The following is a 24979-nucleotide window of genomic DNA, read 5'->3' on the forward strand; positions in this document are numbered from 1 at the left end:
CCTCAGATGACCTACTCGTGGCTCTCAGGTTACAGACAGCAAAAAAGAACCTTCCTTTGGATTAGGAATGGTTCTGCCTGAGTGGGCTGACATGCTGGAGACACCACTGCTCTTCCTTCTGTGCTGCTGCCCTTCCTAGCTTTCCCACATTGGGAGTGACAGGAGGACCCTGGGGTTGTGAAGGTGCTGGAAGGGGGAACAGGCTGAGAAGGGATGAAGAGAACTTCCCATTCCTGGCTAGGGCGGGGAGCCGGCCTTGGCTGGTTTAGTTCTTTGCTTTGTCAAATCTCACCTTCCCTGCATCTGGTGCCCATTTTGTCCCCCTTGCTGCTCCCAGTTATTTCTTCATTGAGAGTAGATGGTGAAATGGAGCTGGCCAGAGAAAAGATTTGAAGGGAAGGTGTGGGGAAAAAAAAAATCAGACCATTAAATTTGTTTTCCTTTCCCTAATGCAAGGTACACATCCACAAAGGAGTCACCTCAGAGATTGTTAATCCTGAGATTATTTTCAAGCAAAAAAAAAAAAGAAAAGAAAGAAAGAAAGAAAAAGAAAGGAAGGAAGGAAGAAAGGAAGAAAGAAAAAAGTCTGGGTGCCAGTGGCTTACACCTGTAATGTTAGCTACTCAGGAGGCTGAAATCTGAGGATCTGCAGTTTGAAGCCAGATCAGGCAGGGAAGTCCATAATGAGACTCCTATCTCCAATTATCAATCACCAAAAAGCCAACAGTGGAAAGGTGGCTCAAGTGCTAGGGCGCTACACACACACACACACACACACACACACACACACACACACACACACACACACACAAATCCTGCACCTTCTCTTGTAGGTGCATTTTTAATTTTTAACATTAATCCTTTATTAAGCTCGTCTTAGTACGGTGAGGGTCTGGCCCCATTTTGGGGTTTGGCGATGGCAAGAAAGAATTAAAAAGAAAGCCTGACATGGTGAGGCACACTTGTAATCCCAGCACTGGGAGGCTGAGGCAGAAGGATCGCCAGTTGGAGGCCAGCTTGGGTTAAACATCTTGTCTTTAAAACAAACAAAAAGGTGGAAAATTGTATATGGGGGGGAAATTCGGAAACGGAGAAGAGGAGAGCACATTTCAGCCAGCCTGAAGGTGGGGGAGGGGGGGAAAGGCTTTAATGTCGCCCTTCCCCCAGGTCGGCAGCTGGAGCTCAGCCTGGCGGGTCCGTTCCTTTCCCGGCTCCGATCCCCTTTCACCCATTCATCCTTGCTTGGGTCGGGGGTGGGCGGGCAGACAATCAGACACTGTTTTATCAGAGGCATCCGCCCCCACCTCCTGCCTGGCGCCGGCAAACAGCGGCCATCGAATCTTTTCGACCCCCGTTCTCCTCAGCAAAAACCTCCAGGGCTCCCACGGGATCTAAACGTCCGAGCCTCTCATTGGACCAGGGTGTCGGGCAGGAAGACCGAGTCTAAGCTCGTGCAGGTGAGACTGAGACAAAGGAAGCACGCTTTGAGGGCGGCTCTCCACGCAGCCAGTCCTACTCCGCCACCAGTGTTCACGGACGGGGGCAGTAGCGTGAACTGGTTCTCGGGAATTTGGGCCCGTGTAGACGGTGACTCGCGTCCTACAATTCCCAGAAGGCTTCGCGGCCAGATCCGTCTACGGCGCTTCCACGGCGAATCATGTCTTCCGAAAGACAGCAGGAGGCGGTGCCAATCTAAACTACCTTCCAATCACAGAGAGGACTTGGCTACAACGCTGTCGGAAGTTCCGGGCAGTAGGCCCAGAGACTGGCTCGAGCTTCCGGGTTGGTCGCGCGCCTTCCTGTGGCTAAGATGGCGGCCGAGCATCCTGAGCCTCCCAAAGGGGAATTGCAGTTGCCACCGCCTCCACCTCCGGGTCACTATGGCGCTTGGGCTGCCCAGGAACTTCAAGCCAAACTGGCAGAGATCGGAGCTCCGATCCAGGGTGAGTAGCATGGGAAGTCAAGACGGGACGGACAGGCCAGTGGAGAAGCGGAGCCTGGTTACCCGGGTGACACGGGAGAGTGGGGGGGGCGGAAGGGCAGTGGCGCGCCGCTGAGGCCTGCCCTGGCCTGGCCGCTCTACCCGTTTGGCTCGTCCCCACATTGATCGTGTGCTTCGCTCCACAGGGAGTCGGGAGGAGCTGGTAGAGCGGCTGCAGTCCTACACTCGCCAGGTGAGTGGTTGCGGCACTCCTGGATAGCGGAGCGCTTGGAGGCCTGCAAGACCTCGTACAGCTGGATCTTCGTGCTTTTGTGCGTTTCAGCTGCAGTCGGCCACTTGACTTGTTCTGTGCCCTTGCTTTTTTTGCCTGCTTTGTTGAAAGCGCAACTGCCCATATTGTTTGTGTTCCTCCCCCCCCCCCCCCCCCCCAGTGTCTAGCCCATCCGATGACAGACAGGCTGCGGGTAAATTTTGGGTGAATAGATAGGAGAGAAGATCGTTTAGTGGAACAGCTCCTGTTGGACTTTTTTTTCTTTTGCAGACTGGCATCGTGCTGAATCGGCCAGTTTTGAGAGGGGAGGATGGGGACAAATCTGCTCCCCCTCCCATGTCAGCACAGGTAAGAAAGTTCTACTTTTTTTTTTTTCTTGCCAGTCCTGGGGCTTGAACTCAGGACCTAGGCACTGCCCCTGGGCTTCTTTTGCTCAAGGCTGGTGCTCTACCACCTGAACCACAGAGCCACTCTTAGGTTTTTCTGTTTATGCAGTATTGAGAAATCGAACCGAGGACTTCATGCATGCTAGGCAAGCACTCTACCACTAAGCTATATACCCAGCCCCTCTCCTTTTTTTAATTGTTATTTTTAAGGAGTTGTACAAAGGAGTTACGATTTCATAAGTCATTTGTACAGTGCTGCTTGGGCACCCCTTTCTTTGCTTTTTCCCATTTTTTCCGCCTCCCATCCCTACACACAAGTTACATAGTTCAGTTTACATAGTGTATACTGAATACAATGAGTGCATTTGCCTGTTCTTCTTTCCTCCACTTGTGCCCCTCCTTTACCCACACCCCAAAAAGAAGAAAAATCCCCCCCTCCAGTTTCCATTTCTTAGAATTTGTTTTCATAAATAACATATTTTATTGATGTTCAGAAGATGTAAGCCTTTGGATTCCTCAAATTTGTATATCTTCCTTTTGTCAGTTTGTTTTGTGTGTAAATACATAAAACCCTGTATAAGTTATCATGTTTAGTTGTATTTTAGATCTAGTTTTCATATAGGAGCGAAAACACATATCACTTGTCTCTATGAGTTGGCTTACTTCACTTAACATAATTTGTTTTGAGTATATTCATTTCCCTGAAAATGATACAGTATTCTTTCTGGTGGATGAGTAAAATTCCATTGTGCATTATTACCACTATTTTTTGATCCACTCATTTATTGTAGGGCATCTGGGCTGTTTTCATAACTTTGCTATTATGAATAGTGCAGCAGTTAACATGGATGTGCAAGCATTTTTACTGTATCATGAATTATGATGTTCTGAGTTGATGCCCAATAGTGGTATGGCTGGATCAGATCATAGGGTAGTTCTATTTTAGTTTTTGGAAGAATCTCCAAACTGCCCTCCAGAGTGGTTGTACTAGCATACATTCCCACCTGCAGTGCAGTAGGGTTTATCCCCTCCCCTTTCCTCTGCCAGCATTTGGTATTGTTCAAATTCTCAGTGTTTGGGCTGGGAAGGTGGCTCAGTGGTAGAGTGCTTGCCTTGCATGCATGAGGCCCTAGGTTTGATTCCTCAGTATCATTTATGCAGAAAAAGCTGGAAATGGCCCTGTGGCTCAAGTGGCAGAGTACTAGCCTTGAGTTGAAGAGCTGAGGGACCCATGACCGAAAAAAAAAAAACAAAAAACCCCAAAACCCAAAAAAACCCCAATTCTCAGTGTTGTCCAATCTTAATGGTGATGAGATGGAATCTCAATGTCGTTTGGTTTGCTTTTCCTTTATAGCCAAGGATGTTGAGCATTTCCTCATGTGTTTATTGGCCGTTTGTAGGGAGTTGTTCTACATTACAGAATCTGTTCTGGTCAGAGTAGTCCCTCCTCTCACATGCATTGTAGTGGGGTGACAACTAGTAGATGGGGCAGGGAGGTCTTGCAATGACAGGATTGGGTGCTCATTACTTTTTTTTTTCTTGGTCCATCATGGATCTTGAACTCTGGGTCTGGATGATGTCCCTGAGCTCTTCAGCTCAAGACCAGTGTGCTACCACTTGAGCCATAGCACCACTTCTGGTTTTCTGGTGGTTAATTGGAGATAAGAATCTCAAAGACTTTCCTGCCCAGGCTGGCTTTGAACTGTGATCCTCAGATCTCAGCCTCCTGAGTAGCTAGGATTATAGACATGAGTCACCAGTGCTAGCAGCCTTTTAAAATTTTTACTTTTTGCCAATCCTGGGGCTTGAACTCTGGCTTTGAGTGCTTTCCCTAAGCTTTTTTTTTTTTTTTTTTTTTTTTTTTTTGGGTCCGGTCATGGGGCCTGAACTCTAGGCCTGGGCGTTGTCCCTCAGCTCTTCAGCTCAAGGCTAGCGCTCTACCACTTGAGCCACTTCTGGCTTTTTTTTTCCTTTTTGCTTATGTGTTGCTGAGGAATTGAACCCAGGGCCTCATGCATGCAAGGCAAGCGCTCTATCACTGAGCCACCTTCCCAGCCTCTTCTTATCTTTTCTGATTCTAGATCTTATTTTCTTTCTCCAAAGCAGTCACTGACTTGGGATACATTGATCTCTGTATGTGATGGTTTTTAGAGGTGCACTGAGCCTTCTAAAATTGAACGTGAGGGCTGGGAAGGTGGCTCAGTGGTAGAGTGCTTGCCTTGCATGCATGAGGCCCTGGGTTTGATGATTCCTCAGCACTACATAAACAGAAAAAACTGGAAGTGGCGCTGTGACTCAAGTGGTAGAGCGCTCGCCTTGAGCTGAGGAGCTGAGAGACAGAGTTCAGGCCCCACGACCGACCCCCCCCCCAAAAAAAAAACAATTGAATGTGAAATACATGCTCAGGGTAGTTTTTTGGGGAGAGAAATAATAACTTTCTTTGGTTGTACCTCAAATTTAATTCTGTTTCTCCAAAACAGTGATTAACCAGGGATTCATTGTGTGTGATAATTTTTATTTATTATTTATTTATTTATTTTCTTGCCAGTTCTGGGGCTTGAAGTCAGGACCCGGGCACTGTCCTTGAGCTTCTTTTGTTCAATGCTGGCACTCTACCACTTGAGCCACAGTGCCACTTCTGGCTTTTTCTGTTGATGTGGTACTGAGGAATGGAACCCACGGCTTCATGCATGCTAGGCAAGCATACCACCAAGCCACATTCTTAGCCTGTGATGGTTTTTAGAGGTGCCACTAAGCCTCTTGAAATTGAATACAAAATATGTGTTCATGATAATTTTCTGTGGAAAGAACTGATAGTTTTCTTTGGTTGGTATCCCAAAGTCAACATTCTCTTTCCTTGTTATTGTTATGGGGCATTATGGAGTTATATTCATTTGGCTTTGCATTTCAGTACATGGCTTATTTGCTAGATCCCCAGGAAGTGTTTGCAGAACAAATAGATAAATGCGTCCTAGTTGATGGTCATATTTTTTCCACAGCTCTCTGGGATTCCCATGCCACCACCACCCATGGGACTTCCCCCTCTGCAGCCTCCTCCACCACCCCCACCACCTCCACCAGGGCTTGGCCTTGGCTTTCCAATGGCTCACCCGCCAAATTTGGGACCCCCACCTCCTCTCCGTGTGGGTGAACCTGTGGCACTGTCAGAGGAGGAGCGTCTGAAGTTGGCCCAGCAGCAGGCAGCTCTACTGATGCAGCAAGAGGAACGTGCCAAACAGGTAGGGCAGATAGAAGCCTGCACCTGAGCCTTATTAGGTCTGTGAACAGGTAGATACAGCCTCAGAGAGCTGGATCCTGGAGTCAAGGCTTTTAGGAAGATCGCGAGCAAAGAGTAGAACATAGATTTTAGGCTAGAAGAGGACACCAGGAAGTTAGAGTTGTGGCAGATTGGCTTGGGTCATCTTGGTTCTGGTATGAGCTTGTTTTAATTTTAAGCAGGGAGATCATTCATTGAAGGAACATGAGCTTTTGGAGCAGCAGAAGTGGGTAATGCCCTTCCCCCTAACTTTTTGACCTCATAGTCCCCTCCATAGGATGTCACTTAACAGTGCTTAGGGTCCAAAACAGATGCATTATTTCAAGTTTTTTCTTGGTGGCTAAGTTATCCCCAGCTAAGCTCCAGTATGTCCCAAAGAATCTTATTTTTCCTAGTCAAGAGGTTAGCAGAGGGGCTGGGAAGGTAGCTCAGCGGTAGAGTGCATGCCTTGCAAGCATGAGGCCCTGGGTTCGATTCCTCAGCACCACATAAACAGAAAAAGCCGGAAGTGGCGCTGTGGCTCCAGTGGTAGAGCGCTGGCCTTGAGCTGAAGAGCTGAGGGACAGCGCCCATGCCCAGAGTTCAGGCCCCATGACCAGCAAAAAAAAAAAAAAAAAGAGGTTAGCAGACTACTTATAGGCTGTAGTCTTCTTTTTTATGTCCTGTCAACTAAAAATAGTATTTATATTTTTAAAGAGTTGTGATTAAAAAAAACAAACAACAAAAATCACAACTTAAACCAAGGATATGTAGCTCCATATTATAAAAAAAAATGGCCCATTACAAAAAATGTTGACTCCTGTTAGTTTTAGGTACCTTGAAGAGGCTTCTGGGGGTATTTTGTGATTTGTATTAGATTTAGACTAAGTATGATGAGGATAAGTTTGGGAATGATGTAAAAGTGTTCTGTCCCACATTGAACTATGTCAGTTGTTACCCATTGAGTTGTTCATAAGTATTAGAAAACAAGCATTAAAAACAGCATATATGGAGAAAATGTATGAAGTACTGGCTTTGCCTTGATTGTGGCAAATGTCAGAGTAACTATAGGAAAATAATTCATAGTTCTTTTTAAATAGAAGAAAACTTACTGAAAAATAGAAGGAAGCAGTCAGGTGCCAGTGGCTCATGCCTGTAAACCTAGCTACTCAGGAAGCTGAGATCTGAGGGTTGTGGTTTGAAGCCAGCCTGGGCAGGAAAGTCTGTGAGACTCTTTTATCTCCAATAAACTACCCAAGAAAAAGCCAGAAGTTGAGGTGTGGTTCAAGTGGGAGACCACTAGTCTTGAGCAAAAGAAGCTCAGGAAAAAAACATCCAAACCCTGAATTCAAGCCCCCAGGACCAGCTTCCAAAAAATAAATAAATAAATAAAAACAAATAAAAGCAAGAAAAGTAAGAAAGCAGCATTTAGCTTAACAGTAAATTCTCTTCTAGGAACCAGAAATTTTCAAGGGGTTTCCCTTGGTCATATTTCCAGGGATTTTTGGTCATGATGAGAAAGAGGGGCTTCTCTGGTTTGATCAGTAGCCTGAAAGTGGGATGGAGGAGATATGTACCTGGGTGGTTTCTGATTATTTTCCTTGCGCTTATTACTTGGCTGAGAGAGTATATTTGCTAGGGGCTGTTGCCAAATGGATTGTCAAACTGTTTCTGCTCCCATTTTTCTCCTACAGGCAGCTGTGCTACTGGAGCAGGAGCGGCAGCAGGAGATTGCCAAGATGGGCACCCCAGTCCCTCGGCCCCCACAAGACATGGGTCAGATTGCTGTTCGCACTCCTTTGGGTCCACGAGGTAAGACCCTAGAGAAGAGAAGAGGAGAAAAGAGAACAAGAAACCTATTTTAAAAGTTTTCTCGGTGCTGAGTACTGAACTTATGGCCTTGAGTATGCTAAGCATGTGCTTAATATTCAGCTATATTCTTAACTTGTTAGAAACTTTTTTTTAACAGTACTGGGATTTGAACTTAGGTCCTTAACTTTAGGCAAGAACTCTTACCACTGAGTCATACCTTCAGTCCTATTTTCTTTTGTCAGTTGTGGGGCTTGAACTCAGGGCCTGGGTCCTATCCCTGAGCCTTTTTGTGCTCACTAGATCTGCCACTTGAGCCAAAGTGCCATTGTGTTTTTTTGTTTTTTTTGTTTTTTTCCTTGGGTCCGGTCGTGGGGCCTGAACTCTGGGCCTGGGCGCTGTCCCTCAGCTCTTCAGTTCAAGGCTAGCTCTCTACCACTTGAGCCACAGCGCTACTTACGGCTTTTTTCTTTTTGCTTATGTGGTGCTGAGGAATGGAACTCAGGGCCTCATGCATGCAAGGCAAGCGCTCTTACCACTGAGCCACCTTCCCAGCCTCCCTCCCCCATTTTTTTCTTTTTGTCGGTCATGGGGATTGAACTCTGGGCCTGGGCACTGTCCCTTAGCTCTTCAGTTCAAGGCTAGTGCTCTACCACTTGAGCCATAGTGCCCCTTCGGTTTTCTGGTGGTTTATTGGAGGTAAGAGTCTCAGGGACTTTTCTGTCTGGGTAGGCTTTGAACTGTAATCCTCAGATTTCAGCCTCCTTAGTAGCTAAGATTATAGGTGTGAGCCACCGGCGCCCAGCAACTTGTTAAATTTTGGAGTGGTTAATTGGAAATAAAATGTCTCGGGAACTTTTCTGCCTGGGCTGGCTTTGAACCTCGATCCTCAGATCTTGGCCTCCTGAGTAGCTAGGATTATAGGCGTGAGCCAATGGCGCCTGGCTTCCGTGTATTTTAGATCTTAACTTCTGCATATCAGAGAGAACATGTGCTGTTTGTCTCTCTAATCTTGGCTTACCTCACTTAACATGATTTGTTCTAGTTCCATCCATTTCCCTGCAAATGACATTATTTTATTCTTTCTAAGGGCTGTGTAAAATTCTGTTGTATGGAGGTACCACAGTATTTGCATCCACTCATCTATGATGGGGCAGCTGGGTTGTTTCCATATTTTTGGCTATTGTGAATAGTGTGGCATTGAACATGGATGTGCAGGTGTCCTTGTCATATGGTGGTTCATGACACTCAGGGTCATACCCAGGAGTTGCAGGGCTGGGTTGTAGGGAAGGTATATGTTTATTTATTTTTATTTTTATTTTTATTTGTCGATCATGGGTCTTGAACTCTGGGCCTGGGCACTGTCCCTCAGCACTTCAGCTCAAGGCAAGCGCTCTACCACTTGAGCTACAGCGCTACTTTTGGTTTTCTGGTGGTTTATTAGAGATAGGAGTCTCATGGTCTTTCCTGCCTGGGCTGGCTTTGAACTGCGATCCTCAGATCTCAGCCTCCTCAGTAGCTAGGATTACAGGCGTGAGCCACCAGTGCTTGGCTAAGGTGTATGTTTATTTATTATTATTATATATATATTTTTTTCAGTCCTGGGGCTTTAAGTTAGGGTCTAGGCACTGTCCTTGAGCTTTTTTTGTTCAAGACTAGTACTCTACCACTTGAGCCACAGTGCCATTTCCAGCTTTTTCTGTTTATGTGGTACTGGGGAACGGAACCTAGGGCTTCATACCACTAAGCCACATTCTCAGCCCTATGTTTAATTTTTTGAGGAACTTTCAGACTGCTTTCCAGAGTGGTTGTGCTAGTTTATATTCCCATCAGCGGTTATGCCCACCTCTTGAAGGGGTCTTAAATCAGGTGCCAGTGGCTCCTGCCTTTTAGCCTAGCTATTTAGGAGACTGAGATGTCAAGATTAAGGTTTGAGGTCAGCCTGAGCAGAAAAGTCTGAGATTTTATCTTCAGTTAACTAGCCAAAAGCTGGGTGGGCTAAAGGTGTGGCTCACGTGAACCAGCTGTGAGCAAAAATGCAGAGTGGAGTGAGACAAGAGGCCCTGAATTCCAGTCCTGGTAGCAAAACAAGAATACTGTGAACTTTACTGCCGGGCCTGGCCTTAACTACGAACCTCCCATTCTTGGCCTACCAAGTTAAAAAATTTTAAGTACAGTAGGTCCTTTGTATCAGTTGCTCCTACATTACATTTGTATTGTACATGTAGTTGTTTTTTTTTGTCGGTTGTGGGGCTTGAACTCTGGGCCTAGATGCAGTCCCTCAGCTCTTCAGCTCAAGGCTAGCGCTCTACCACTTGAGCCACAATGCTACTTCCGGTTTTCTAGTGGTTTATTGCAGATAAGAGTCGTACAGACGTTCCTTCTCTGGTCTGGCTTTGAACTGATATCACCTCAGATCTCAGCCTCCTGAGTAGCTAGGATTACAGGTGTGAGCCATTGGTGCCTGGCTAGGTTTTTTTTTTTTTTCCTGTCATTCTCTAAAACAGTAGAGCAGCTATTTATATAACATGTTGGGTATTATAAGTGGTATAGAGATGATTTAGTACAGATTTAATAGGTTGTATGTTAGTACCATGCTACTTTTATATTAAGAACTTGAGTTCATACAGTCAGGAGTTGGTGTCTCATTCCCATGTGTACTACTACTAGCTAGAAGGTTGAGATCTGAGGATCCAGGTTTGAAGCTAGCCTGGGCAGGAAAAAAAAGCCAAATATGGAGCTGTGGCTCAAGTAGTAGAGCACCAGCCTTGAGTGGAAAAGCTCAGGGACAGTTCCCAGGCCCTGATTTCAAGCCTCAGTAAATCCCAGGCCCTGATTTCAAGCCTCAGTAAAAAAAAAAAATAACTAGGAAGTGGCACTGTAGCTGAAGTGGTAGAGTGCTCGCCTTGAGCTGAAGAGCTGAGGGACAACGCCCAGGCTCAGAGTTCAAGCCCCACCACTGACAAAAAAAAAAAACAAAAAACAAAAAAAACAACTAAAAGTTCACGTACAATAAATGTACAATTGAATGAATTTGGGTGGAGTATCCTTAGACTCCATTCCTATCATTGCCTGCCCTAAAGCTAGCACATTGATGATTAGCAAAGAAGGCAACTTGTTATTTTGTTTTTTTGTTTTGTTTTATCTTGGTGATAGTTGGGGAGGTAATTGTTTTTAATGGAGTGTTTTGTCTCTTTTGACATTGGACTTCTTCCTTTTCACAGTAGCTGCTCCAGTAGGCCCAGTGGGTCCTGCTGCCACTGTTTTGCCCATGGGCGTCCCTGTTCCCCGGCCTCGTGGTCCCCCGCCACCTCCTGGAGATGAGAACAGAGAGGTGAGTGATGATTTCTTTGTGTGTGTAGGCTAGAGTTGGAATCCAGGGTATACGTGCTACGCAAGGTCTATACTGCTGAGCTACATCCCCAGCCTGAGATTGATGATTGCCTCCTCCCTAGGAAGGAAGGGTGTAGTTGATTGGAAGCAAACATTGTCAGTATATTAGAAGTGTCTCAGAGGGGTTGGAGGCTTGGCTCAGTTGGGAGAATGCTAGCCAATGAGCAAAAGCATCAGGTATTGAGTTTGAGTCCTGGGCTAGGACCTAAAAAAATAAAAAGAAAGACAAGAATAGAAGAGTCTGAGAAAATTTGGAGGGTTTGGGAACAACTTAAATTTTTTTTCTTTTGTTGGTTGTAGGGCTTGAACTCGGCCTGGGTTCTGTCCTTTAGCTCTTCAGCTCAAAGCTAGTGCTCTACGACTTGAGCCACAGCACCATTTCCGGCTTTCTAGTGGTAATTGGAGATAAGAATCTCATATACGGGGCTGGGAAGGTGGCTCAGTGGTAGAGCGCTTGCCTTGCATGCCTGAGGCCCTGGGTTCGATTCCTCAGCACCACATAAGAAAAAAGCCGGAAGTGGCGCTGTGGCTCAAGTGGTAGAGCGCTAGCCTTGAGCTGAAGAGCTGAGGGACAGCGCCCAGGCCCAGAGTTCAGGCCCCACGACTTTTCTGCCCAGGCTGGCTTTGAACCATGTTCCTCAGATCTCAGCTTCCTGAGTGGCTGGGATTATAGGCATGAGCCACCGGCCCCCAGCAACAACTTAAAATTCTTTTTTTCTTTTTGGTCGGTTGTGGGGCTTGAACTCTGGCTCTGAGCTTGGGCCCTGTCCCAGCGCTCTTCAGCTCAAGGCGAGCGCTCTACCGCTTGAGCCACAGCGCCACTTCTGGATTTCTAGAGTCTCACGGACTTTCCCGCCCGGGCTGGCTTTGAACTGTGATCCACAGATCTCAGCTTCCTGAGTAGCTAGGATTACAGGCATGAGCCACCAGTGCCCAATTCAACTTAAAATTCTTAATGGTCTTTCCCGTTAATTAAGTATGTGAAGCCTTTTTTTTTTTTGGTCACTTCTGGGGCTTGAACTCAGCCTGGGCATTGTCCCTGAGTTTCTTTTCTCAAGGTTAGCACTCTACCACTTGAGAGCCACAGTGTCACTTCTGGCTTTTTCTGCTTATATGGTACTGAGGAATCGAACCCAGGGTTTTATGCATGCTAGGTAAACACTCTACCACTAAGCCACATTCCCAGCTTCATGGGAAGCCATTCTTTTTTTTTTTTTTTGTCGGTCGTGGGGCTTGAACTCTGGGCCTGGGCGCTGTCCCTCAGCTCTTCAGCTCAAGGCGAGCACTCTACCACTTGAGCTACAGCACCACTTCCGGTTTTCTGGTGGTTTTATTGGAGATAGGAGTCTCACGGTCTTTCCTGCCCGGGCTGGCTTTGAACCTCGATCCTCAGATCTCAGCCTCCTGAGTAGCTAGGATTACAGGCGTGAGCCACCAGCGCCCGGCTGGGAAGCCATTCTTAATGAAAATACCTGTACTATAGAGCAGAGGGACCTGAGAGAGATCCCTCTGAATTTGAACTGAGTTTGTGGTAATCTTTGGGGGATGCAGAACCTCATTGAGTTCATTTGGTTCTTCCCCCTTCATTTCTGCTATGTCTGTCAAGACTGGCAATTTTTAAAGCTGGGCGACGGTGGCTCACACCTGTAATCCTAGCTACTCAGGAGGCAGAGATCTGAGGATCATGATTCAAAGCCAGCCCGGGCAGAAAAGTCCATGAGACTTTTATCTCCAATAAACCACTAGAAAACCGGAAGTGGCACTGTGGCTCAAGAGGTAGAGCACTCACCTTGAGCTGAAGAGCACAGGGACAGCGCCCAAGCCCAGAGTTCAAGCCCCATGACTGACGGAAAAAAAAAAAAGGACTGGCAATTTTTATAATAGAACAGGAAGGTTAGAGTTGGATTAGAAAGTGTACTGGGGGGCGGGGGATTGGAAGGGATGGTAAGGGGAAACAAAGGAGGAGACAACAATGCTTGATAAGAAATGTACTCATGGAGAGGGGGGTATAATTGGGTGGGGGGAGGGGGGAGGCTGGGAAGGGAGGTGAAGGGTAAACAAAGGAGGAGGCTGCAATGCTTGGTAAGAAATGTATGCATTATCCTGCCCATGTAATTGTAGCCCCTCTGTACAGTATGTTCTCAAATAAAATAAAATAATATTAAAAAAAAAAAAGAAATGTACTCATTACCTTGCTCATGTAATTGTAACCTTCTGTACAGTATTTTCACAATTTAAAAAACATAATAAAAAATAAGAAAAGAAAGTGTACTGTGACTCAGCACCTTTGACTGGGTTGTCTCTGGCAGATGGATGATCCTTCTGTGGGCCCCAAGATCCCCCAGGCTTTGGAGAAGATCTTGCAGCTGAAGGAGAGTCGCCAAGAAGAGATGAACTCTCAGCAGGGTGAGTGTTGGTGTGTCCGAAGTTGCAGCCTCAGAGCTGGAAGCCTGGGCGGCATCCTCATTCCTTCATGCCTTCCCTGAGAAGGGTCTAGAGAGCAACCAGCTCTTGGCAAAGAGAAGTTATTGTGAAGTTCCTGTGAGCAGGGAAGGGGCACTGTGAGGACACTTGATTGCTACCTTCTTCTCTGACAGAGGAAGAGGAAATGGAAACAGACAATCGCTCGTCCCTGGGCCAGTCAGCATCAGAGACTGAGGAGGACACGATGTCTATGTCTAAAAAGGAGGTACATGATGGAGCTGGTTTGGAAGGGTGGGATTAAAGTAGCTAATTATAAGTGGTCAGTAAGTAGTAACTATGATATTTGTGCCCAATCCTATCCTTAGCATCTTGCAGGTATCAATCTCTTTTGCACGTTGATTTTACAGTTGAAAAAGCTGAAGTTCTGAGGGTATAATCACTTAGTCAAAGGTACTAGAGAACTCCAGAGGCAGAACTTCAGAGCCTGCCTCCATGGTTTCTTCATAGATGCTTCACGAGACTGCCTCCTCAGGGGAAGACAGTGCTGAACTGTCGTTAGGGCATCAGACAGGTCAGTCAGATATGCAGCTTGGGTTCTCTGACCCACGTAGTTTTTCTTTGCCTTGACAGAAAAACCGGAAGCGTAGGAATCGGAAGAAGAAGAAAAAGCCCCAGAGGGTGCGGGCTGCGTCCTCTGAGAGCTCTGGAGACCGAGAGAAGGACTCCTCCCGGTCCCGAGGTTCTGACTCCCCAGCCGCTGATGTGGAGATTGAGTATGTGACTGAAGAACCTGAGATCTATGAGCCCAACTTTATCTTCTTCAAGAGGATTTTTGAGGCTTTCAAGGTAAAAGGAGCGGCATGTTTTGAGTGGGGCCAAACTCAATAGGGGACTGGTGGGTCAGGCTTGGAGACAGTGTTGCATTTTAGCACAGGGGTTAGAAATGAGGTGAGGGACTAAAGAGTTCTGGGGTTTCCCCATGATCTGCCTCCTCAGCTCACTGATGACGTGAAGAAGGAGAAAGAAAAGGAGCCAGAGAAACTGGACAAAATGGAGAATTCTACAGTCCCCAAGAAGAAGGGCTTTGAGGAGGAGCACAAGGACAGCGATGATGACAGCAGTGATGACGAACAGGTCAGGCCCGCCTCCTTATGGCTGCAAACAGTGATACTGGGCACGGGTGGCTGAGGTGCCTCTTATGGGGACTGTGATGAAACCTTGCAGGACCTTTGTGGCTTAAGTCTTGGGGGGAGGGGGGGCTGGGTAATTTGATTCCCAGCTGAGTCCTGCTCTGAAGAGATGATCTTTCTATCTTAGGAAAAGAAGCCAGAGGCCCCTAAGCTGTCCAAAAAGAAGTTGCGCCGAATGAATCGCTTTACTGTGGCCGAACTGAAACAGGTAAGACCTGAGATGGCCCAGGCCCTGGCGCCTCGCTGGGAGCTCATGTGAGGTGCTCTTGGACCCAACGATGGGTCAACTTTGGTGGAGACTTGGGCAAGATACTGGGTCCTCTGGGGAAAAGAGAATCAGGCATTTCTAAAGTCATGTCTTATTTTCCAGCTGGTGGCTCGGCCTGATGTCGTGGAGATGCACGATGTAACAGCGCAGGACCCAAAGCTGTTGGTTCACCTCAAGGCTACACGGAACTCTGTACCTGTGCCCCGCCACTGGTGTTTTAAGCGCAAGTACTTGCAGGGCAAACGGGGCATTGAAAAGCCCCCCTTTGAGTTGCCAGACTTCATCAAACGCACAGGCATCCAGGAGATGCGGGAGGCCCTCCAGGAGAAGGTGAGGCCTGGCGGCGGTGCAGCACCCATGCCCTTCATGGCAGCTTGGTGCAAAATTTGAATTGGCTCCCCCTAAAACTCCCAAGTACTTGTTACTCATCTAGTTACTCTTCTTCAGTTTAGAACTATACTCTGCGGGGCATTTGGCAGGAAGCAGGAGGAGAAAGATGCAGGAAAGGGAGAGATCTCTTCTACCTCGTGCTGAGTCCTCTGGTCCTGAGTAGCTGTTTTCCTCCTCCACTCTCCTCTCTACCTGTGCTTGGCCAACTCACATGGGGATTCCTTTCTCTGGTGCACTGGTGGCTAGAGATTCATAGTGGTTGTTTAACTTACTAAGTTTAAAGGATTTAGTTAAATACTTTTAAGTACTAGTTAGCTGGGTGCCAGTGATTCATACCTATAATCCTCACTATACAGTAGGCTGAGATTTGAGGATTGCAGTTTGAAGCCAGCCCAGGAAAGTCTTTGAGACTTACACCTCCAATTCATGACCAAAAAGCTGGAAGTAGAACTGTGGCTTTAAGCAAAAAATCTCAGGCACAGCGTGCAGGCCCTGAGTTCAAGTCTCAAGGACATAGAGCCCTTAGACTGATTTTGTATAAGTAATCTATTTTATGTACAGCATGGATTATGAAACTTTAGTTTTTGGTTCTGGGGTTGAGTTCAGGGCTTTGGGATGCCAACTATGTGCTCAGCCACAAGAGTTGTACCTCTTGTTCATCACATTATATAATTTGGAGAGTCTTGAGCAGGATGGATTTTAATGACTTTCAGGGGAAATAAAAATGAGATTTCCTTTTAATCTCTTGGGAGTTCAGAGACAGATCAACTAGTAAAAGTTTGGCGAATGTCTGTTAACTTGTATTACATTTTTCACAGGAAGAACAGAAGACCATGAAGTCAAAAATGCGAGAGAAGGTTCGGCCCAAGATGGGAAAGATTGACATTGACTACCAGAAACTTCACGATGCTTTCTTTAAATGGCAGACAAAGCCAAAGCTGACCATCCACGGAGACTTGTACTATGAGGTTTGCGATAGGGTCTGGGGGGAGGCAGGGCTGAGTCTGGTCATGACCGTGGAACTGTTGATAAAAAGGCTTTTAAAGCTAGTATGTGGCCCCCACCCTTAAAATAGTGGGTTTACTACTCTTGGATATGATGGAGGCTGAAATAAATTATTTGTTTACTTATTATTTTTGCTAGTCCTGGGCCTTGAACTCTGGCTCTGGGTTCTGTCCCTAAGCTCCTTTTACTCAAGGCTGCTCTCTACAATTTGAGTCACAGCACCACTTTCCAGTTTTTTCTGTGATTAATTGGAGACAAGAGTCTCAAGGACTTTGCTGCCCAGGCTAACTTCAAACTGCGTTCCTCTGATCTCAGCCTCTTTAGTAGCTAGGATGACAGGTGTGAGCCACTGGTGCCAGCTAAAATTTTTAAATGAAGTCCTTTTTCAGAGGAAACATGCTGACTATGGTCTTCGGACTTATAATAGTTTGGTTGGGTTTAGGAACCAAGTGTCAAAGTGACAGGTGTTTTACAGGAACATTTAATATTAGGAGTGGGAGGAAAGTTTTATTAGATCCTTGCAATGTTAGACAGCATGGATGTATGAAGTGGAAAGAGCTTGGTGGTATCCTGTCCTGTCCAGTGCCCTCATTTGATAGGTGAGAAAGCAGGTGCTGTCGTTGGCCCTGTTCTCAGTGGGTTAGCGGTAGCACAGAGGCTGGCCTTATTCTTTCCTGTACTCTAGCCGGGATCCAAGTGGGAGGCAGCCAGGTTGTCCTCTTGGGATTTTGTATCTGATAGGGGTTAGGACTTCTCTTCTGTGTTCTCATGCCATTGAGCTCTCTGCCTGTCTGGCTTCCCCAATACAGCAGATTGTGCTTTTTCCTCAGGGGAAGGAGTTTGAGACACGACTGAAGGAGAAGAAGCCTGGAGATCTGTCTGATGAGCTGAGGATTTCCTTGGGGATGCCAGTAGGACCAGTGAGTATTGGTTAGCTGGCAGGGAAGCTTGGAAAAGGGTGGGAATTGGGGCAGAAGTGAGAGACAGGATGGGCTACGTGAGTGATGTCTTATTCTCTGTTTACTGCAGAATGCCCACAAGGTTCCTCCCCCATGGCTGATCGCCATGCAGAGATACGGACCACCCCCTTCCTATCCCAACCTGAAAATCCCTGGGCTGAACTCGCCCATCCCTGAGGTGAGTATTATGCTTTCTTCTATGCTTGGCTGCCTCTGCTTTTTAACCAGAGGGTAATTTTATCTTTTCAATTTCTGTCCTGATTTAAAAATAATTACAATAATCATAACATCTTTACTTTTTTAAAAAAGCTGGTAAGATTCAAAGTCAACAACAACTCACCCACAACTTGACCAAAAATAACCAGGTGGGCTTGATGGTGCCTATTTATATGTTGTATCATCTTTTTGGGAGGTGAGATAGGATTGTGGCCAACATGGGCAAAAAGCTATTGAGATCCCATCTCACCCACTAGGCTGGACATGGTGGGACATGCCTCTGTAAATCCCAGCTACTCAGGAGGTGTAAGATAGGAGGATTGTGGTTTGAGGTCAGCCCTGGGCATAAATGTGAGACTCTATCAGAGAAAAATAGCTAAAGCAAAAAGTGGGCTAGGGATATGGTTCAAGTGGTAGATCATCTTCCTAGCAAGTCTGAAGTCCTGAGTTCAACCTCTTCCCCCCCAAATCCTCTACATTTAATAACAAATACATGTATTTCTAGACAGCTGTCTAATGATATGTATGAGTAGGCAAATAATTTTATCATAAGAATGGCAAAAAAATGTATTTCTTCAGCCAGGTGCTAGTAGATCATGTCTGTAATCCTTTCTACTCTGGTGGCTGGGATCTGAGGATCATAGTTTGAAGCTAGCCTGGACAGAAAGGCCCATAAGACTCTTCTTACCTTCAATTAGCCAGCATAAAACCAGAAACAGAGATGTGGCTCAAGTGGTTAAGAGTGCCGCCCTTGAGTAAGAAAGCTAATGGGGAGCAGGAGGTCTGGTTTTATGCTGGTAGTGGGTCTTGAACTCAGAGCCTTGCTTTTGGCTCAATTGCTTGCTTGCTTGGCTGGCTATTATATCACTGGAGCACTGCTTCCAGCCTGAAAGTTATTACCTCTGAATAAAAGTGTTGAGAAGTATTAACAGCCAACAGATGGAAACTGGTATTGCTAAAATTCTGATAAAAATTTCTGTCCCTTAAGTGAGGTAGATGCTAATGAGGCAGCTTTTCCAAAATTAAGAAAAATCAGGAACAAGTTAAAATCTTGGTTTTTAAAGTCCTTGTTTTGGTTTTAGGCAGCACAAACTACTGACGGATGGGGTTATTAGCATTTGCACACTCTGTCTCTTGTTCCCTCATTCTATTGCCTCCAGAGTTTTGGTGCTTATCATTTTGCCTCCTAGTGCTTTATAACATTTTGCTCTGTTCAGCAGTCATAATTTCCAGAGTTCTCAAGTGTGAATTCTGTATTTTGGAGCAGGATTGTTCGCTAGGGCTTCATGTTCTTCTCGAGCTGAAGAGTGGAACTGTTTCACCTCTTTCTCCTGCAGAGCTGTTCCTTTGGGTACCATGCTGGTGGCTGGGGCAAACCCCCAGTAGATGAGACTGGGAAACCTCTTTATGGAGATGTGTTTGGAACCAATGCTGCTGAATTTCAGGTATGGGTGTACAGGTGAACTGGGTGTTACTTAATCTCATGAAGGTCACATAGCTTCATTATTAGGGAGTTGGGCTTTCTGAAACTTCAGTCTGAAAAAGGGGGTGCATTTTCCTAATATGTGATGTATCTTTCCTGTAGAATAGGAGCTCTACATAACAAGTAGGGATTGTTGTGTTTTACCTTTTGGTTACAAAAGCTTGGCATCTAATAGATACTTAGTAAATGTTTGCTAAATGAATGCATGATCTTCAGACCAAAACTGAAGAAGAAGAGATTGATCGGACTCCTTGGGGAGAACTGGAGCCATCTGATGAAGAGTCCTCAGAAGAAGAGGAAGAGGAGGAAAGTGATGAAGACAAACCTGATGAGACAGGCTTTATTACACCTGCAGACAGGTGGGGAAATGAAGCGTACCTGCCCTAACTGTGCTGTGTGTCTGTCTGTATGTGTGTGTAGGGGCCTTGTCTTTGCTCCAGAGCTTATTCTTCTCTGTGTTCACAGTGGTCTTATCACTCCTGGAGGATTCTCGTCAGTGCCAGCAGGAATGGAGACCCCTGAACTCATTGAGCTGAGGAAGAAGAAGATTGAGGAGGCCATGGATGGGTGAGGGAACCAGGCAGGCCATGAGGGGAGGACTTTACTTGCCTTCAGCCTCTAGGTTGACAGCTGATTCCCCCCCCCCCCCCTTTATCAGAATTTCATTGTTTCTATGTTTAACAATTTTACTTGTTTTTTTTAGTTGGTAATATTAGGGACTGAACCTAGGGTTGGGGCACGTTCAGTCAGCATTGTCCTACTGATCTGCAGCCTCAGCCCATTTTTGCTTTCTTAGTAATTATTAACTAGCAACTCTGTGCCAGTGGGAAGTCAGCAATGAAAACTAGATAAGGTAAGTGGGTAATTAGAACAAGGTAATGTCAGGTGTGGACAAGGATGATGGAGCAGAGGGACTGAATGAGGAATACAGGGAGGAAGGTAATGGGGAAGTCTTTGAAAGCCTCCTTGAGAAGAAGATGTTTGAGTTGGGCTGGAATGGTAAGAATGAGCCAGACACATGTTACCTCAGCCAGAAGGGATAGTAAGTGCAAGCCAGTGCAAAGGCACTGAGAAGGGCTTCGTTTGCGTAGTCATGGATTTGGTAACTCTATTTTTAGGTACATAGAATGTGGGATTAAGTCTTCATGAATTGACCCTGTTATCATGAAGTGACCTATTTGTCCATTCTGTTCTTTGATCTCTCTCTCTCTCACACACTCTCTCCCTCTCTCCCTCCCTCCCTCTCTCTCTCTCTCTCTCTGTATTTTCTTTTTTTGTTTTTTGTCTGGGCCTGGGTGCTGTCCCTCAGCTCTTCAGCTCAAGGCCAGTGCTCTACTGCTTGAGCCACAGCACCACTTCTGGTTTTCTAGTGGTTTATTGGAGATAAGAAGAGTCTCACAGACTTTCCTGCCCGGGCTGGCTTTGAACCGTGATCCTCAGATCTCAGCCTCCTGAGCAGCTAGGATTACAGGTGTGAGCCATCGGCACCTGGCTGTCTTTCTGTATTTTCTTAACCACTTTTTGTATTATTAAACTCGTGTGTGTGTGTGTGTGTGTGTGTGTGTGTGTGTGTGTGTGTGTGTGTGTGTGTGTGTGTGTGTGTGTGTGTGTGTGTGTGTGTGTGTGTGTGTTTTGTTGGTCCTGGAGCTTGAACTTGGCCTGTGTGCTGTCCCTGACTGTGTGTGTGTGTGTGTGTGTGTGTGTGTGTGTGTGTGTGTGTGTGTGTGTGTGTGTGTGTGTGTGTGTGTGTGTGTGTGTGTGTGTGTGTGTGTGTGTGTGTGTGTGTGTTTGTTGGTCCTGGAGCTTGAACTTGGCCTGTGCGCTGTCCCTGGCCTTTTTTTTTGTTTGGGTCCGGTTGTGGGGCCTGAACTCTGGGCCTGGGCACTGTCCCTCAGCTCTTCAGCTCAAGGCTAGCACTCTACCACTTGAGCCACAACACTACTTCTGGCTTTTTTTCTTTTTGCTTATGTAGTGCTGAGGAATCGAACCCAGGGCCTCAGGCATGCAAGGCAAGCGCTCTACCACTGAGCCACCTTCCCAGCCCCTGTCCCTGGGCTTTTGTGCTCAAGGTTAAAGTTCCATCACTTGAATCACAGCTCCATTTTAGGCTTTTTGGTGCTTAATTAGAGATAAGAGTCTCAGGGACTTTTTTGCCCAGGCTGGCTTTGAACTGTGGTCCTTAGATCTTAGTCTCCTGAGTGGCTAGGATTATAGTGTGAGCTATTAGTGCCTGATTTATATGTTTACACTGAACATTTTATATATGATTCCATTCTATTTCCTTTGTTGGCTTATTAACTCTGTTTTTTTTCTTGTTTTAGTGGTTTCTTTAGTTTTTATAGTATCCGTCTTTATCATGGTCTATTTTAAATGTTATATAACTCTTAATAGTATTAGGTATTAAGAGCTTTATTTCTCTTCTCCCATTTTTTTTTCTGGTCCTGGTATTTGAACTCAGGGCCTGGGTGCTGTTCCCAGCTTCTTTGGTAATTTATTGCTGAGACTGGCTTTGAATTGTGATCGTCATATCTCAGCCTCCTTAGTAGCTAGTATTATAGGAATGAGCCACTAGTGCCTGATTGGGACTAGTTTTTTGACTTTTTTTGACTGTTCACTACTACTTTGTTCTTTTTGGGATAGGAAGGACAGGCTAGGGGTTTGAATTCAAGGTTTTGCATTTTGCTAAGCAAGTATTCTATCATTTGAGCCAGGCCCCCAACTCAATGCTGGTGTGTGTGTGTGTCTGTGTGTCTGTGTGTGTGTTGATCCTGGGGCTTGAACTCAAAAGTCCTTTTTTCTTTTTCCCCCCGTGAGTATCTGAGGAGGACCTTCTGTGGGTCTTGAGTTTTTTGTGTCTTGTGCACTCTGAACTTTCTCTATTGTACCCAACTCATGGAGTCCTCTCAGCTCTACATGGGTTGGCTTCCTGGTTATGGCCAGAAAACTCTATGTGGTATGCTGGGCAATTGGAAGGCTCACCTCATTTGCTTCCTGTCTTGCAGAAACCACTGTCCTTCCTTGCCTCTTGTCCAGTGTTTTGAAAAGCACTGATTCAGCTGGGTGCTGGTGGCTCATGCCTGTAATCCTAGCTACTCAGGAGGCTGAGATCTGTGGATCACGGTTCAAAGCCAGCCTGGGCAGGAAAGTCCGTGAGACTCTTATCTCCAATTAACCACCAGAAAACTGGAAGTGATGCTGTGGCTCAAGTGGTAGAGCACTTGCCTTGAGCTGAAGAGCTCAGGGACAGCACCCAAGCTGAGTTCAAACCCCATGGCTGACCAAAAAAAAAAAAAAAAAAGCACAGATTCATTTATTTTTGCCCATGTTTTGGTTATTTTAGGCAGGAAGATTAATTTAGGCCCTGTCTCTCCCTTGTCAGGAAATAGAAGTCTCAAGTTTTGCATATTCAGAAGAAAAAAGGAAGAGTATGGTGAGCCAGGTTCTTGGTGGCTCATACCTGTAAATACTAGCTACTCAGGGGTCTGAGAATTGGATTGAGGTTTGAAGCCATCCCCTGCACTGAAGTCTGTTAAAGTCCCTCTCTAACTAATTAGCAAAAAGCGGGGTTGGAAGTATGGTTCAAGAGGCAGAATGCAGGTTATGATGAAGAAAGTTAAGCATGAGCCGGGCGCTGGTAGCTCATGCCTGTTATTATAGCTATTCAGGAAGCTGAGATCTGAGGATCATGGTTCATAGTCAGCTTTGGCAGGAAAGCCTGTGAGACTCTTACCTCCATTTAACCACAAGAAAACCGGAAGTGGTGCTGTGGCTCAAGTGGTAGAGTGCTCGCCTTGAGCTGAAGAACTCAGGGGCAGTGCCCAGGTTGAGTTCAAGGCCCATGACTGACAAAAAACAAAACAAAACAAAACATGAGCTTAAGGCCCTGAGTTCAATACTAGCACAAAATAAATAAAAGGCTATGGCAGACAGAATGTAGTAAGGAAAGATTGGGTAAAAGACCAGAGCGTGAACACTTTAGGTCATGGTAAGGCATTTGAATTTATTCCAGTGATGATCAGAAATTATAAGAGGACTTTAAGTGAAGGGTCTGTGAAGAGTCACCTCTTCTGGAAGATGAAGGTATGATATGGAAGATGAAGGCGTGTTAGATTTGCTACTGTGTCCTCAGTATAATCCTTGAAATTATTGATAAGATTGGCTGTGGGGGGCTCTTGTGCCCTTGGAAAGAAGGGCTGGAAGTGTGATTTAGATACATTAAGACTTCAGGCACCCTTCGGGGTAAGAGCTGTTGAAACCTTTTTTCTGTATCAAAGTTCTCCAGGAAACTTTTAGTGTCTTTGACCTTTGGCCCTTCTTTGTATACAGGAGTCCTGTTCACTGATCCCCTAACTTGGTTGAGGAGATCTATCACTTAGATAAGTCTCTTTCCCTTCCGGATCGTAGCCCCGATATCAGTGCCATATATCCCCCCATCCATCTCTCTTGTGAGCCTCTGTGAATGGTAGAGGCTGTGTCCCCTAGGAATCTCAGAATCTCTCCCAGGATTTCATTGGAGATGCTACCTGTTTCTTTTGCTTTCTTTCTGGAGGCTCTTTTGTCCCTCTTTGGGCTTGACCCCATTGTCCTTTGCAGAAGTGAGACACCACAGCTTTTTACTGTGTTGCCTGAGAAGAGAACAGCCACTGTCGGGGGAGCCATGATGGGATCAACCCATATTTACGACATGTCCACGGTAAGGATTTTAGAAGAAGCTACACTGGGGGCCGGGGACCATATCTGGTGTCTTTGAGATGTGAGCTGGAGATGACCAGGCTCTGCTATCTCCTCTAGGTTATGAGTCGGAAGGGCCCAGCCCCTGAGCTGCAAGGTGTAGAAGTGGCTTTGGCACCTGAGGAGTTGGAGTTGGACCCAATGGCCATGACCCAGAAGTATGAGGAGCATGTCCGGGAGCAACAGGCTCAAGTGGAGAAGGAAGACTTCAGTGACATGGTAGCTGAGCATGCTGCCAAACAGAAGGTGGGTGTTCCTAGGGAGCCCAGAGTAAGAGCATTTTTTCAGGGGAATTTTGCCCTCTAGTGGCCAGAATGAGGGTGGACTCAAATGTCTGCTGCCCTGTCTTCCTTAAGGCCTTGGAATCCATAGAAATCTTCCAGTTAGCTCCCTCTTAGGGACTTGACACTAGGCACAAAAGAGGGAGAAGGAGCTCATCCATGTATGAGTGGGAGGTGGGAACAGTCTAGATCTGGTGTGCAGTCCTTTTCCCACAACTTAAGTCAGGCTGCTCCTCTTTTTTTAGTGGTTGGAATTTGATTAACCTGCCATAACTTGTTTCTTTCTCTTTCTCTTGTGTAGCAAAAGAAACGGAAAGCCCAGCCCCAGGACAGTCGTGGGGGAAGCAAGAAATACAAGGAATTCAAATTTTAGGTCTCCCTCACCCAGCCAGCTTTCCTTTAGGCCCTTTGTTTGGATGCCTGGGCGTCACACGTGGGTCTCCAAGAGCCAGTTCTCCTGCACATCCCAAGGGCTTGTCATTTCATGTTATTTTAGACCTGTTTTGTAAATAAAGCTGTTTCCCAAGGAAAGAGATGGCATATGGAACACTCCCTCTCTCTCCATTTAGCCCCTCTGCAAAAGGACTGAATATCTTCCTACAAGGAGCTCCAGTGAGGAGGAGCAGGCATTTGCAAAGGTGTTGAAGTGGGAACCCAGTAAAGCCAAAGCTGTGGCGAGATTGTGATTTACCATCCCTACCCTTCTCTGTGGGAAGGCACTGGGGGGGAGTACCTCAAGGCCCAGTTTGACCTTACCATACCGCGTTGTCCTTGGGGAATAAAAATAGCCAGCTTAGCTCTCCCTGGCTGGGCTGCAGAAGTAAACAGTGGGGAGGGGAAGTAGGCCAGGTCAGGCCTTCCTTATTGACCTTGTGGTAGAGAGACCCAATCCTTGTGAGAAAACATGGCTCAAAATCTAACTTGTTCTGAGACCCTGGGTTCAAGCCACACCAGTGGTAGATGTGGGAAGTGGAG

The 24979-nt window shown here is 46.2% G+C and overlaps 1 protein-coding gene across 1 annotated transcript; it reads left to right on the forward strand.

Moving 5' to 3' along the window:
* Nucleotides 1-1786: 1786 nt before the first annotated feature.
* LOC138824333 (splicing factor 3B subunit 2) lies at nucleotides 1787-24535 on the forward strand. The gene is made up of 21 exons (XM_070018149.1): nucleotides 1787-1943; nucleotides 2128-2174; nucleotides 2484-2561; nucleotides 5599-5838; nucleotides 7550-7667; nucleotides 10889-10998; nucleotides 13367-13463; nucleotides 13655-13746; nucleotides 14112-14327; nucleotides 14478-14615; nucleotides 14799-14879; nucleotides 15042-15269; nucleotides 16148-16297; nucleotides 17165-17254; nucleotides 17364-17471; nucleotides 18847-18954; nucleotides 19209-19351; nucleotides 19458-19559; nucleotides 23586-23685; nucleotides 23784-23969; nucleotides 24306-24535. The coding sequence occupies exons 1-21, from the start codon at nucleotides 1811-1813 to the stop codon at nucleotides 24375-24377; spliced, it is 2637 nt and encodes an 878-aa protein (XP_069874250.1). The 5' UTR covers nucleotides 1787-1810; the 3' UTR covers nucleotides 24378-24535.
* Nucleotides 24536-24979: the final 444 nt, after the last annotated feature.

The sequence above is a fragment of the Dipodomys merriami genome, unplaced genomic scaffold (genome assembly GCF_024711535.1).
Source record: "Dipodomys merriami isolate MVZ:Mamm:240054 unplaced genomic scaffold, mDipMer1.0.p SCAF_128, whole genome shotgun sequence".
Classification (NCBI taxonomy): Eukaryota; Metazoa; Chordata; class Mammalia; order Rodentia; family Heteromyidae; genus Dipodomys; species Dipodomys merriami.

What these genes read in the sequence shown, in the direction of transcription:
- LOC138824333 (XM_070018149.1), top strand. Translation starts at nt 1,811, where the DNA reads ATGGCGGCCGAGCATCCTGAGCCTCCCAAAGGGGAATTGCAGTTGCCA. An exon ending in GATCGGAGCTCCGATCCAGG is followed by an intron (nt 1,944 to 2,127) that starts GTGAGTAGCATG and finishes TTCGCTCCACAG; the next exon opens with GGAGTCGGGAGGAGCTGGTA. An exon ending in ACGGAGACTTGTACTATGAG is followed by an intron (nt 16,298 to 17,164) that starts GTTTGCGATAGG and finishes CTTTTTCCTCAG; the next exon opens with GGGAAGGAGTTTGAGACACG.